The 17,408-nt window shown below is 31.3% G+C and overlaps 1 protein-coding gene across 1 annotated transcript in view; it reads left to right on the forward strand.

Annotated features, from left to right (window-relative positions):
* Nucleotides 1-17,408, forward strand: part of fat3b (FAT atypical cadherin 3b) — a 305,444-nt gene that overhangs the window by 99,225 nt on the left and 188,811 nt on the right. The window contains exons 7-9 of the mRNA XM_061961744.2: nt 6,677-6,738; nt 13,098-13,412; nt 15,932-16,142. Coding sequence (XP_061817728.1) covers nt 6,677-6,738; nt 13,098-13,412; nt 15,932-16,142 — 588 coding nt within the window. The remainder of the gene's footprint in view (nt 1-6,676; nt 6,739-13,097; nt 13,413-15,931; nt 16,143-17,408) is intronic.

Consider the following 17,408-nt stretch of genomic DNA (forward strand, 5'->3'; position numbering starts at 1 on the left):
AATGTAAATTAGCATCAAGCTAGCACATTAACGGTACCAATTCCCGGTACCTGGGAATCGATACCGGTACTGGACGGTACTAATTTTCAGTACTTTTGTGCGTGTTAATAAATAATAATTGCACTTCCAAGACATTAGATGGCAGTACTCTATATATAGGCTATCTAACGAGGAGGTAGCTAATGTGTTATGTTGCGCCCTACAAAGGGTTTCTACTGTAAGTATTGTACAATCATTGGCACTTTAACTTTAACTTAACTTATTACACACCAGCTGTTTGATTGGAACATTCATCTTTGTTGACTTTTGCCATGTAAAATAGCTAATGCTAATAGTAGCTTGTCTATGACAAATCTAATGTAAATTAGCATCAAGCTAGCACATTAACGGTGCCTATTCCCGGTACCCGGGAATCGATACCGGTACTGGACGGTACCTTTGTGTGTGTTAATAAATAATAATTGCACTTCCAAGACATTAGATGGCAGTACTCTATATATAGGCTATCTAACGAGGAAGTAGCTAATGTGTTATGTTGCGCCCTACAAAGAGTTTCTACTGTAAGTATTGTACTTATTACACACCAGCTGTTTGATCGGAACATTCATTTTTGTTGACATTTGCCATGTAAAATCACTAATGCTAATAGTAGCCTGTCTATGACGAATCCAATTTAAATTAGCATCAAATTAGCACATTAACGGTACCAATTCCCGGGAACCGATACCGGTACTGGACGGTACTAATTTTCAGTACTTTTGTGTGTGTTAATAAATAATAATTGCACTTCCAAGACATTAGAGGGCAGTACTCTATATATAGGCTATCTAACGAGGAAGTAGCTAATGTGTTATGTTGCGCCCTACAAAGGGTTTCTAATGTAAGTATTGTACTTATTACACACCAGCTGTTTGATTGTAACATTCATCTCTGTTGAAATTTGCCATGTAAAATCGCTAATGCTAATCCGTAGCATGTCAATAGCAAAGCCAATGCATATTAGCATCACGCTAATGCATTTTTTTGGAAAAGTGGAGCCTTACTTTACTCACGTTACCCGGGTGCTGTAACACGGATGTTACATAAATCGGTGCCCGGTAGGACCGGCGCCATTCGATCTGTGCCAAAAACAAAACAAAACTGTTTTTTATTTTGTTGCGTCTTAAAAAGTGTTAATACTATACGTATCATACTTATTCCACACCGGCTGATTGTAGCGTGCATCTTAGTTGTAGTTTTCATCCGCGCATTTGGAGGTGTCGAAATTGCCATGTAAAATCGCTAATGCTAATCCGTAGCATGTCAATAGCAAAGCCAATGCATATTAGCATCACGCTAGTGCATTTTTTTGGAAAACCGGAGCCTTACTTTCCTCACGTTACCTGGGTGCCGTAACATGGATTTTACGTCGGACCGGCGGCATTCGATCTGTGCCAAAAAAAAGAAATGTGTATTTTGTTGCACCTTAAAAAAGTGTTAATACTGTACGTATCGTACTTATTCCCCACCAGCTGATTGAAACGTGCATCTTAGTTGTGGTTTTCATCCGCGCATTTGGAGGTGTTGATATTGCCATGTAAAATCGCTAATGCTAATCCGTAGCATGTTAATAGCGAAGCCAATGCATATTAGCATCACGCTAGTGCATTTTTTTTGGGAAAAGCGGAGCCTTACTTTCCTCACGTTACCCGGGTGCCGTAACACGGATGTTACATAAATCGGTGCCCGGTAGGACCGGCGGCATTCGGTCTGTGCCAAAAAAAAACAAAAAACTGTTTTTTATTTTGTTGCGTCTTAAAAAGTGTTAATACTATACATATCATACTTATTCCACACCGGCTGATTGTAGCGTGCATCTTAGTTGTAGTTTTCATCCGCGCATTTGGAGGTGTCGAAATTGCCATGTAAAATCGCTAATGCTAATCCGTAGCATGTCATTAGCAAAGCCAATGCATACTAGCATTAAGCTAGTGCATTTTTTGGAAAAGTGGATTTTTACTTTACTCACGATACCCGGGTGCCGTAACATAGATTTTTTTTTTTTTTACGTAAGACCGGCGGCATTCGGTCTGTGCCAAAAAAAGAAAAGTACCAGATTCGATTTTTTATATAACTCTTTTCTCTCAAAGGGCTCTTTAGTATTTTTCGTTGCTTCCAGTGAATCAATACCAGAAAATACAGTAGGAAGGGGATCTATGTGGCCCCATTCGTTGCAGTGTACCTGACACGTGAAACATGACAAATTTGGGGCGTGCCCCATCCACTTTTATCCGCCAGATATACGAAAATTCCAGAGTGGCGCTTTCCCCCTTTTTCAGCGGACTGCATTGCAATCTTCCTGTCGTGTGAGACCCACCCAGGAATGGGGCCATATGAGTCCCTTCCCTGTGGTAATGTAAAATTAGGAGGTAAATTAATTAGTGATGTAAATAACGTACGCAATTATGTTCAGTTAATGATGTTTTTATTCATTAACTCGACATAAAGTAACTGCTAAAAAAAATGATTAAAAATGTACAAAAACAAACTTACTCACTTTACACCACGCCTCCAAATATTGATAAAAATATGTTAAAAATTTAAAAAAAATTAAAAAAAGAATAATAATAAAAATAAAAATAATAAATAAATAATTAATAACTAATAAATAAATAATAATAAATAAAAAAAATACGTTAAAAATACAAAAAAAAATAATAACAATAACAAAAATAAAAATTATAAATAAATAATTAATAACTAATAAATAAATAATAATAAATAAAAATAAATAAAAAATACGTTAAAAATACATTAACTTGACATAAAGTAACTGCTAAAAAAAATAATTATTAAAATGTACAAAAACAAAAGTTACTCACTACACCACGCCTCAAAATATTGATAAAAATACATTAAAAAAATAAAAATAAAATAATAATAATAATAAAAATGAAAAAATAATAATAATAATAACAAAAATAAAAATTATAAATAAATAAGTAATAACTAATAAGTAAATAATAATAAATACAAATAAATAAAAAAATACATAAAAAATACATTAACTCGACATAAAATAACTGCTAAAAAAATAATTATTAAAATGTACAAAAACAAAAGTTACTCACTCTACACCACGCCTCAAAATATTGATAAAAATACGTTAAATTTTTTTTTTTTTTTTAAAGAATAATAATAACAAAAGTAAAAATTATAAATAAAAAACTAATAACTAATAAATAAATAATAATAATAAATAAAAAATAAAAAAAATACGTTAAAAATACAAAAAATTAAAAATGCAAAAAATAATAATAGCAATAAAAAAAATAAAAATGATAAATAAATAACTAATAACTAATAAATAAATAATAATAAATTAAAATAAATTAAAAAATACGTTAAAAATACATTAACTCGACATAAAGTAACTGCTAAAAAAATAATGATTAAAATGTACAAAAACAAAAGTTACTCACTCTACACCACGCCTCAAAATATTGATAAAAATACATTTAAAAAAATATATACAAAAAAATAATACAAATTTAAAAAATAATAATAATAATAACAAAAATAAAAATTATAAATAAATAACTAATAACTAATAAATAAATAATAATAAATAAAAAAAATAAAAAAATATGTTAAAAATACATTAACTCGACATAAAGTAACTGCTAAAAAAATAATGATTAAAATGTACAAAAACAAAAGTTACTCACTCTACACCACGCCTCAAAATATTGATAAAAATACGGGGAAACAACAAGTATGACAGTTAACGTTTCTTCACTGAAGGTTGCCAGCTTCGAGGAGCTGCTCGAACTTCTTCTGTCATGAATTAAACAACAGAAGAAGAAACAGGCGGCAAGAAGAGAGAGAGGAAAGAGAAAAAAAATAAAAAAATAAAAAATAAAAGTCTCCTGCACCGCTGTTCACTTCAGAGAGACGCTTCGTTTGCGAAAGACTCATAACTAATGTGATGCATGCACGCTCAAGGTGACACCGCCGTATGTGTGTGTGTGTGTGTTATGGACTGAAACATGCACACACACACACACACACGTACGTCGTAATCCCTCTGCCTTCATTAGGCTGTCGTTAAAAAGATGAGATGAGCCTTTTATCAGTGTCTAATTTGTCCATGATTGGATTTATGTTGCATGGAAGATGCATCATGCAAAAAGGTGCTGAAGGCGTTGCGGTTCCATGATGTCATTTATAGTCAATACAGAGCAGCACAACGGCTCACACAACCCAAACGATCCATTGCTTTCACATTTACCTTTGATTTGGTCCGACACGTCAGGAGAGTGTAAATAATCCATGATTTTCATCTTTTTCCCTCCATTTCTGCATATTTGGATTCATATTCTTGTGTTACTTTTTATGTGATATTTAATGCGCTTATCTGACGGACTATAACTGTGCTTCGCAATTATTTTACAAAACATTTTTGCACCCCACCCCAACGGCAATAACTAGTCAGTGATGGGCAGTAGCAAGCTACATGTCGCTAAGCTACGTAGCTTAACTACATTTTGCAGTAGCTTAGCTACATGTCACTAGGAAGTGGCTTTTTTCCAGGAAGCCTAATATGTTATGTTGCGCCCTACAAAGTGTTTCTACTGTAAGTATTGTACGTATTACACATCGGCTGCTTGAGGGTAAAATTTGTGTATATATATATATATATATATATATATATATATATATATATATATATATATATATATATATATATATATATATATATATATATATATATATATATATATGTATGTGTGGGAATATATATATATATATATATATATATGTATGTGTGGGAATATATATATATATATATATATATATATATATATATACACACACACACATATATATACATACATATATATATATGTATATACATATATTTACATACATATATATATATATGTAGATATATATACATATATATACATACATGTATATATATATATATATATATGTATACATACATATATATATACATATATATATATATATATATATATATATACATACATACATATATATATATACATACATATACATACATATATATAGATATATATACACACACACACATATATATATATATATATATATATATATATACACATATATATACATACATATATATATATACACATATATATATATACACATATATTTACATACACATATATATATATACACATATATTTACATACACATATATATATATACATATATATACATACATGTATATATACATATATATACATACATATATATAGATGTATACATACATATATATATAGATATATATATATACATATATATATACATACATATATGTATATATAGATATATATATACATACATATATAGATATATATATATACATATATATACATATATATATATATATATATATATATATATATATATATATATATATATATATATATATATATATATATATATATATATATATATACATATGTCTTAATAAGGTTATCCAAAAAATAGTGCTCGATACCGTAGTAGAGCGCAATATATGTATGTGTGGGAAAAAAATCACAAGACTACTTCATCTCTACAGGCCTGTTTCATGAGGGGGGGTACCCTCAATCATCAGGAGATTTTAATGGGAGCATTCACATACCATGGTTTATATAGGGCACAGAGTGGGTGGGTACAGGCTGGCGTAGGGGCGTGGTGATTGGTTCATGTGTTACCTAGGAGGTGTTTCCGTCTATGGCGGCATGCTGTTACAATTTCGCTGCGCTTGTTGAGGGATGACAGGTCTGGACGGTAAATAATAAACAGTTTCTCTTTCAAGCATAGGTTGCATCTTTTATTACCACTATTGTAAGGTGTGCTGGATGCAAGAATTTGCCATGTTATTGAATATTCAACATTATTGTCTTTGAGGTCCCAAATGTGTTTGCTGAGTTCTGTGGTATTCCGTAGGTTTTGGTTCCTGAAAGAAGCCTTGTGATTGTTCCATCTGGTTTTGAATTCTCCCTCGGTTAATCCTACATATGTGTCGGATGTGTTATTGTCCTTGCGTGTTACCTTAGATTGGTAAACAACTGATGTTTGTAAGCACCCCCCGTTGAGAGGGCAATCAGGTTTCTTGCGGCAGTTGCAGCCTTTGTTGGTTTTGGGGTCGCTCTGTCCGGGGGCCGACGGCTCATTTGCAATTGTTTTGTTGTGGTTTGAGATAATTTGTCGTATATTGTTCATGCAGCTGTAGCTCAATTTAATGTTGTTCTTGTTGAATACTTTTCTTAGGGTGTTGCCTTTGGGGAAGTGTTTGTCAATCAGAGTGAGGAATTTGTGGCCAATGTTAGTTGAGACGTTTTTGCTGTATATATATATATACACACATATATATATATATATATATATATATATATGTATATATATATATATATATATATATATATATATATATATATATATACATATATATATATATATATATATATATATATATATATATATATATATATATATATATATACACACATATATATATATATATATATATATATATATATATATATATATATATATATATATATATATATATATATATATATATATATACACACATATATATATATATACACACACACACAGGGAAGCTCCCCTCTCATCTTCTCTTTTTACCTCTCAGGTCTGATCACAACAACGGCGAGGAAGCTGGACAGAGAGCAGCAGGCGGAACACTTCCTGGAGGTAAAGTACAACTATTGGCTTGTTTATCTGCCGCTGCCACCTGCCAAGGCGCTAACAGAGACGGGCTGGCGGACGACCCGGACAGGCCCCTCAAGGCCCCCGCCAGATGTGATGAATGCCTCCAGGTCCGGGGGCCCGGGCCGCGGGCTTTCTTAAACGTAATCGTTCATCATCGGTTATCTCCCCCGCTCGTGCCGGCGAGGAGTCCGCAGAGGAGGCGCCGCCGCGCCGAGCATTTGATAAGCGCCGACAGCGGGCGTACAGATAGCCGGCCGATTAGCATTGGCGGCGCTGGTGCCGCATGCTGATGAAGGCGATAATCGCAGGCTCCACTTCACAGACACGGGGAAACTTTCTCGCCGCCCAGACTTCTCACGCAACTTATTAGGCGCCGCTGAGCCTACAGCGGCAATGAAATGAAATGAGGCCCCCGCTGACCCCCCCTCGGTGTTTATCTATTGCCAACTGCCTGGAGCGGAACCAACTACTCTGCTTTGTTGGGCTCCGGTGCGCAGAGAGAGGACTCTCGGGAAGGTAATAACACTCTGGGGTCACTTCATTAGGTACACCAGCAGCATAGAGAGTCCAAATGTATGAGATGTGGCAGACCACTTGAAATGATGTGGCAGACCACTTTAAATGATGTGGCAGACCACTTTAAATGAAATGGCAGACCACTTTAAATGATGTGTCAGACCACTTTAAATGATGTGGCAGACCATTTTAAATGATGTGGCAGACCACTTTAAATGATGTGGCAGACCACTTTAAATGAAATGGCAGACCACTTTAAATGATGTGTCAGACCACTTTAAATGAAATGGCAGACCACTTTAAATGATGTGACAGACCACTTTAAATGATGTGGCAGACCACTTTAAATGATGTGGCAGACCACTTTAAATGATGTGGCAGACCACTTTAAATGATGTGGCAGACCACTTTAAATGAAATGGCAGACCACTTTAAATGATGTGACAGACCACTTTAAATGATGTGGCAGACTACTTTAAATGAAGTGGCAGACCAATTTAGTGGCAGACCACATTAAATGATGTGGCAGACCACTTTAAATGATGTGGCAGACCACTTTAAATGACGTGGCAGACCACTTTAAATGATGTGGCAGACTACTTTAAATGATGTGGCAGACCACTTTAAATGATGTGGCAGACCACTTTAAATGATGTGGCAGACCACTTTAAATGATGTGGCAGACCACTTTAAATGATGTGGCAGACCACTTTAAAGAGATGTGGCAGACCACTTTAAATGAAGTGACAGACCACTATAAATGATTTGGCAGACCACTTTAAATGAAGTGGCAGACCGCTTTAAATGAAGTGGCAGACCACTTGAAAGAGATGTGGCAGACCACTTTAAATGAAGTGGCACACCACTTGAAAGAGATGTGGCAGACCACTTTAAATGAAGTGGCAGACCACTTTAAAGAGATGTGGCAGACCACTTTAAATGAAGTGGCAGACCACTTTAAGTAATGTGGCAGACCACTTTAAATGATGTGGCAGACCACTTTAAATGATGTGACAGACCACTTTAAATGATGTGGCAGACTACTTTAAATGATGTGGCAGACTACTTTAAATGAAGTGGCAGACCAATTTAGTGGCAGACCACATTAAATGATGTGGCAGACCACTTTAAATAGGGCTGGGTGGGTGTATGGAACAGTGTAATTTGGCCTGTCGCCACCATTACGTGTCCATATCATCACTGCCTGAGTGGCAATAGACTACAGACTGTGGTGAAGTAGGCCGGCTTCGTCGCGTGAAGAAGCCTACAAATTTTGGTTGTGTTTTCCGCTCCGTATGCTGAATGGCGATATATATATATATATAACGTTGTGACATGACACAATGCACATTAATGAACATCCATCCATCCATCCATTTTCTACCGCTTGTCCCTTTTGGGGTCGCGGGGGGTGCAGGAGCCTATCTCAGCTGCATTCGGGCGTAAGGCAGGGTACACCCTGGACAAGTCGCCACTTCATCACAGGGCCACAATGCAAAATAACAAAGAAAATGGAAAATAAAGAAAACGTTGCAAAATAACAAGCAAAATATTGCTAAATAAAGAAAACCTTGCAAAATAAAAAAAGGTTGCAAAAATTTAAAAAAAGGTTGCAAAATGTCAAAGAAAATGTTGCAAAATGACAAAGAAAACAATGCAAAATGACAAAAAAAAATCTAAAATAAAGAAAACGTTGCAAAATAACACGCAAAATATTGCAAAATAAAGAAAACGTTGCAAAATAACAAGCAAAATATTGCAAAATGACAAAGCAAACGTTGCAAAATGACATGCAACACCTTGCAAAATAACAAGCAAAATATTGCAAAATAAAGAAAACCTTGCAAAATAAGAAAAATGTTGCAAAATGGAAAAAAAACGTTGCAAAATAACAAGGAAAATGTTGCAAAATGACAAAAGAAACGTTGCAAAATGACATGCAACACCTTGCAAAATGACAAAGAAAATGTTGCAAAATAAAAAAAAGGTTGCAAAATAAAGAAAAGGTTGCAAAATGTCAAAGAAAATGTTGCAAAATAAAGAAAATGTTGCAAAATGACAAAGAAAACAATGCAAAATGACAAAAAAAATCTAAAATAAAGAAAGCGTTGCAAAATAACAGGCACAATATTGCAAAATAAAGAAAACGTAGCAAAATATTGCAAAATAAAGAAAACCTTGCAAACTAAGAAAAATGTTGCAAAATGAAGAAAACGTTGCAAAATAACAAGGAAAAAGTTGCAAAATAACAAGGAAAACATTGCAAAATGACAAAGAAAACGTTGCAAAATGACATGCAACACCTTGCAAAATGACAAAGAAAATGTTGCAAAATAAAATAAACGGTTGCAAAATAAAATAAACGGTTGCAAAATAAATAAACGGTTGCAAAATGTCAAAGAAAATGTTGAAAAATAAAGAAAAGGTTGCAAAATGCCAAAGGAAACAATGCAACATTACAAATAATTTTTTTTCTAAAATAAAGAAAATGTTGCAAAATAAAAAAAAGGTTGCAAAAATAAAGAAAAGGTTGCAACATGTCAAAGAAAATGTTGCAAAATAAAGAAAATGTTGCAAAATGTCAAAGAAAACAATGCAAAATGACAAAAAAAATCTAAAATAAAGAAAACGTTGCAAAATAACAGGCAAAATATTGCAAAATAAAGAAAACGTAGCAAAATATTGCAAAATAAAGAAAACCTTGCAAAATAAGAAAAATGTTGCAAAATGAAGAAAACGTTGCAAAATAACAAGGAAAACGTTGCGAAATAACAAGGAAAACGTTGCAAAATGACAAAGAAAACGTTGCAAAATGACATGCAACACCTTGCAAAATGACAAAGAAAATGTTGCAAAATAAAAGAAACGGTTGCAAAATAACAAAGAAAAGGTTGCAAAATGTCAAAGAAAATGTTGCAAAATAAAGAAAATGTTGCAAAATGTCAAAGAAAATGTTGCAAAATAAAGAAAAGGTTGCAAAATGCCAAAGAAAACAATGCAAAATTACAAATATTTTTTTTTCTAAAATAAAGAAAACGTTGCAAAATAACAAGCAAAATATTGCAAAATAAAGAAAACATTGCAAAATAACAAGAAAAATGTTGCAAAATAAAGAAAACCTTGCAAAATAAGAAAAATGTTGCAAAATGAAGAAAATGTTGCAAAATGAAGAAAATGTTGCAAAATGACAAAGAAAATAATAATTAAAATAAATATTATGCCGAATAATACATTGCGAGAATCATGAGTCAATTCCGAATCGAATCATCACCCCAGGGATTGGAGTTGGATTGAATCGTTAGATGCCCAAAGATTCACACCCCTATTTATTACTAAATGATAGCGCTCCAGGTAGCATGTTGTTGAGGTGTGGAATAAGCGGAAGAAGGTTGTTGTAAAGATGGCGCTGCGTGCACAGACTGTCAATAAAAGTCCAGTCAGCATCAAGCCGCTTGCACCAGCGTTCATCCTGACGCCATCAAATCGATGTCGCCATCAGACCTTTGCCTCCGCCTGCAGGGCTTCGCTAATTCAAAGAGATTTCCCATGAGCCTCGGCTCCTCGCCGCCTCGGCTAACAACCACACGGACAGTAGTGATGCGCGATACCATTGAATTGTCTTTCCGATCCGATAGCGAGATAATCCCGGGCTGGTATCGGCGATACTGATCCGATAAATTGTAAAAGTTGTGTATTATGAAAATAATAATATATCTATTAAAAAAAAAAAAAACATGAAAAATTTAAGAAAAAAAGTGTAAAAAATTGGAATATTATGAAAAAAAACCAGACATTTTAAAACTAATAATAATTATAATATACTTAGTCACATGTAACACTAATATTTGCCTTTAAATATATATATTATCTGTTTTTAGCGTTTTTCTTTTAAAATAAAAATATAAAAAATTACTTTTCAGTGGAAAAAGTTTAGATGTAAAATATTAGAAGCACTCAAAATAAAAATAAAATATACTTAAAATATGAACAAAGTGTTGTTGGTAATTAATTGAAAAATAAAATGATAGTGACCTATGAATTAATTTGAATTGTAACAACCATAATAAAGACTGTTAATTGTGTAACTGAACATTATTATTTTTGTACAGACAGAATCTTTGACACACTAGTTTATGCAGTTAAATAACCATATTATTATTTTTGTTTTTATTCTATTGTTACAATAAAAATGTAAGAAAAAGAGCAAAAAAACGGTATGTAATGAGAAAAAATTTAAATGTTCTAATAAAAAATAATTAATATAATTAGTCAGCAATAATACAAAGCCACAATATCGTTTTTTGGCATTTAGAAAAAATAAAAAATAAAATAAAATATATCAATATGGCCACTGTATACTTTGACTTTTCAGTTTGTGGTTCTTGGTGAATAACGTTTGGACACCCTTGATCTAAAATAGTAGAAGCGCTCAAAATAAAAAATAAAATATACGTAAAACATAAATAAAGTTTAAGATAAATAAATACAAATAATACAATATTAACTTATTAATTAATTGAAAAAATATTAGGAGTTCTCAAAATAAAAATAAAATATACATAAAATCTAAAAACAAAGTTTAAGATAATTAATAATACAAAATGTATATTAACGTATTAATTTGAAGAATACTAAGACTTCTCAAAATAAACATAAAATATACTTAAAATATATATACAAAGTTTAAGATAATTAATAATAAAGCAATCATATTAATTTATGAATTAATTGACAAAATATTAGGAGTTTTCAAAATAAATAAAAAATGCAGTTAAAATATAAAAACAAAGTTTAAGATAATTAATAATAAAAACTATAATATTGACTAATTAATTAATTAGAAAAATATTAGTTCTCAAAATAAAAGTATAAAACATACTTAAAACATAAAAACTAAGTTTAAGATAATTAATACAAAAAAATTACAATATTAACTTATTATTTAATTGGAAAAATATTAGGAATTTTCCCCCCAAAAAATATACTTAAAATATAAAAACAAAGTTTAAGATAATTAATAATAAAAACAATGATATTGACTTATTAATTAATTTGAAAAAATATTATGAGTTCTAAAAATAAACATAAAACATAAACAAAGTTTAGTTAGTTGGTTAATTAAAACATTTACTATTACCAACATTGTTAAATGTGTAACTGAACATGATCATTTTCATACAGGCAGAATCTTTGACACACTAGTTTATGCAGTTACACAACCGTACTATTATTGTTGTATTCTATTCTTACATGGGAAAAAAAAAACAAGTGGCTGGGGAGAGGGAAGTCTGGGCTTACCTGCTTAGGCTGCTGCCCCCGCGACTTGACTTCGGATAAGTGGAAGAAGATGGATGGATGGATGGATGAATGGATGGGGAAAAAAATAACAGTAAAATGTTACAAAAAAAAGTAGTGTATATACATATATAAACATATATATATACATATATAAACATATCCATTTGTATACATATATATGTACACATATATATATGTATATGTATATATATATATATGTGTGTGTGTGTATATATATATATATAAAACTATATGTGTGTATATATATATGTGTGTATATATATGTATGTATATATATGTATGTGTATATATATATATATATATATATATATATATATATATATATATATATATATATATATATATGTGTGTATATATATATATATATATATATATATATATATATATATATATATATGCACACACATACATAGTCACCTTAAGCTGACAATATCTGTTTTTAACATTATCTGCGGTATTGATGTTGCAGTATGGATAACCAACATTTTCCCCCACCCGTTCCCTAGGTGACGGTCCTGGACGGGCCGGTGACCACCCGCCAGTCCACCGTGTGGGTCATGGTGCACGTGGACGACGAGAACGACAACCCGCCCGTCTTCCCCGAGGTCACCTACCGCGTCAGCTTGCCCGAGCGGGACCGCAGCAGGCGCGGCGAGGCCGTCTACCGCGTCTTCGCGCACGACCGCGACCTGGGCGCCAACGCCAACGTCAGCTACAGCATCCTGGACGGCAACGGCGACGAGACGTTCGGCATCGACCCGCGCACCGCCACGGTGTCGTCCAAGAAGGCGGTGGCGGCGGGCAGCTACTACGTCCTCACCGTAGGTTTGACCTCTGAACGCCAAGGAAATGTTTCTTTAACCGCTCACGCTGGCTGCTTTTCATCACACACAAATCCTTTTTTTTTAGCATCACAATTTCTTTTTATGAGCCGGCAAAGATCAATTTGATCCCCGCGGATAAAAGAGTTTTTATATTTCAGTCACTCCATCACGTCAACAACACAAAGTTCTGATAATAAAACACTTCATAAGGTTTGCTACTTTTTACAAGACTTGATGCTACGTTCCACGTGAAGACGCCACGTCGTTCACATAGGGCTGGGCGATGCGGCTGACAACATATTTCAAATGTAATTTTCCTCTGATTATAAGCCCCTCAACTATTTCTTATTATTTGTACATTTAAAAATATAAAGTATACAAATATTTTTATAAGTTTTAAAATTTTACATAATATATATATTATTATGTTGTTGTTTTATTTTTAGATATTTATGTTTTTTACATATTCTAAATGTAACTTTCCTCTAATTATACGCCTCTCAGCTATTTTTACATTTATTGTATTTAAAAAAAAATTATATTACATTTTTACATTATACATGTATTTAAAAATGTTTATTTTATTTTTATATATTTTTTACATATTTCAAAAGTAACTTTCCTCTGATTATAATGCCCTCAGCTATTTCTATTATTTATATTTATATTGTATTTTTATATTAACATTTTTACATTATATATAATATTTATATTTTGTTGTTTTATTTTTTAGATTTTTATATACCTGTACATGTTGCTACATATTTCAAATGTAACATTCCTTTGATTATAATGCCCTCAGCTATTTTTATCATTTATATTTGTATTATATTTTTTATTTCCAGATTAAAATGATATAATTTATATTTTGTTGTTTTATTTTTATATACTTATATATGTATATATATATTTTTTACATATTTCAAAAGTAATTTTCCTTTGAGTATAACCCCCTTAGCTATTTTGTATTATTTTTATTGTATTTTTTATTTTTATGTTTACATTTTTACATCATATATATTTTTATAATTTGTTGTTTTATATTTAGATATTTACGTTTTTTTTTTACTTATTTCAAATATAAAATTCCTCTGATTATAATCCCCTCAGCTATTTTTATATGAATTGTATTTTTTATTTTCATATTTACATTTTTACATTATATATATAATTTATATTTTGTTGTTTTATTTTTATATATTTTATACATACTTCAAAAGTAACTTTCCTCTGATTATAATGGCCTCAGCTATTTTTATTGTGTTTTATTTACATTGTATTTTTATATGAAAATGTTTACATTATACAGTATATATTATTTATATTTTGTTGTTTTATTGTTACATATTTATATATATATTTGTTTACATATTTCAAAAGTAATTTTCCTCTGATTATAATCCCCTCAGCTATTTTTTTTATTATTTTTATTGTATTTTTATTTCTTTATTTACATTTTTACACAATATATATTATTTATATTTTGTTGTTTTATTTATAGATATTTATGCTTTTTTTTTTTTTTTACATATTACAAATGTAACATTCCTCTAATTATAAGCCCCTCAGCTGTTTTGATATTCATTGTATTTTTTATATTCATATTTTAATTTTTACATTATAAATATATTGAAATTGTGTTGTTTTATTTTTATATATTTATTTACATATTTCAAAAGTCACTTTCCTCTTATTATAACCCCCTAAGCTATTTTTTTGTTATTTTTATTTATAATGTATTTTTATATTTAAATTTCTACATTATATATATTATTTATATTTTGTTGTTTTATTTTTAGATATATGTTTTGCATATTACAAATATAACATTCCTCTAATTATAAGCCCCTCAGCTATTTTTATATTATTTGTATTTTTTATATTCATATTTTTACAAAACACATATATTCAAATGTTGTTGTTTTATTTTTATACATTTATTTACATATTTCAAAAGTTACTTTCATCTGATTATAATCCCCTAAACTATTTTTTATTAATTGTATTTTTTATTAAAATTTCTACATTATATATATTATTCATATTTTGTTGTTTTATTTTTAGATATACAGTATATTTTACATATTACAAATATAACATTCTTCTGATTATAACACCATCAGATATTTTCATGATTTATATTTGTACTGTATATTTTGATTTCATATTGACATTTTTACATGATCTAATAATTTATATTTTGTTGTTTAATTTTTTTGTATTTATATTTTTTTTACGTATTTCAAAAGTAATTTCCTCTGATTATAATCCCCTCAGCTATTTTTTTTATAATTTTTATTGTATTTTTCATTTTTATATTTACATTTTTACATAGTATGTATTATTTATATTTTGTTGTTTTATTTTTAATAATGTTTTATTTTCCTCCGATTATAAGCCCCTCAGCTATTTTTATATTATTGTATTTTTTATTTGCATATTTAAATTTTTACATTATACACACATTTACATTTTTTTGTTTTATTTTTATATGACGTCATTTCCTGTCTCCCAAGATCAAAGCGGAGGACGGCGGCGACCCCCCGCTGTGGACCACCGTCAAACTCCACGTGGAGTGGATCGACAGGCCCGCGCCCTCGCCGCTGCCCCTGCTGTTCACTCAGAGGTGCTACAACTTCACCGTGGTGGAGACGGCCGCCGTGGCCCAGCCCGTGGGGGCGGTGGCCGTGGGTCAGTCCGACACCCCCGTATGGTTCAACATCGTCGGTAAGAGCGCTCGCGGGGTTTGCAAAGTGAGATGCGTTAACCAAAAATAATCAAAATAGCAAAATATTTTGGTATTTTTCTCAAATAAATTTTTTGACTAGTGATGTCATCCTCTAGCAGGCACAAGACATTGAAACAACGTTGAGAACTTGTTGAATTTGGTCCTGACGTTGAGCAACTCAAACATAACGTTGAAACAACATGCTTTTTGACGACATTTAATCAATGTTGGGTTGTGATGTTGATTTGACATTGAAATTTGGTCATTTTACAATCAACATCTTACAACACCAATACAACGTTGAAACAACATGCTTTTTGACGACAATACATCAATGTTGGGTTCTGACGTTGATTTGACCATTGAATTTTGATCATTTCCCAACAAAAATTCTACAACACAAATACAACGTTGAAACAACATGCTTTTTGACGACGTTTATTAAATGTCAGGTTGTGATGTTGATTTGACCATTGAATTTTGGTCATTCTACAACACAAATACAACGTTGAAACAACATGCTTTTTCACAACGTTTAATCAATGTCGGGTTCTGACGTTGATTTGACCATAGAATTTTGGTCATTTCCCCAACAAATATTCTACAACACAAATACAACGTTGAAACAACATGCTTTTTGATGACATTTGTTCAATGTCAGGTTGTGATGTTGATTTGACCATTGAAATGTGGTCATTTTTCAACCAATAGTCTACAACACAAATACAAGGTTGAAACAACGTGCTTTTTGACAACGTTTAATCAATGTTGGGTTGTGACGTTGATTTGACCATTGAAATTTGGTCATTTTACAATCAACATCTTACAACACAAATGAAACATTGAAACAACATGCTTTTTTACAACGTTTAATCAATGTTGGGTTGTGACATTGATTTGACCATTGAATTTTGGTCATTTCCCAACACAAATACAACGTTGAAACAACATGCTTTTTGACGACGTTTATTCAATGTCAGGTTGTGACGTTGATTTGACCATTGAATTTTGGTCATTCTACAACACAAATACAACGTTGAAACAACATGCTTTTTGACAACGTTTAACCAATGTCAGGTTGTGACGTTGATTTGACCATTGAAATGTGGTCATTTTACAATCAACATCTTACAACACAAATACAACATTGAAATAACATGCTTGTTGACGACAGTACATCAATGTTGGGTTCTGACGTTGATTTGACCATTGAATTTTGGTCATTTTACAACACAAATACAATGTTGAAACAACATGCTTTTTGA

The sequence above is a fragment of the Nerophis lumbriciformis genome, linkage group LG09 (assembly GCF_033978685.3).
Source record: "Nerophis lumbriciformis linkage group LG09, RoL_Nlum_v2.1, whole genome shotgun sequence".
NCBI classification, from domain to species: Eukaryota; Metazoa; Chordata; class Actinopteri; order Syngnathiformes; family Syngnathidae; genus Nerophis; species Nerophis lumbriciformis.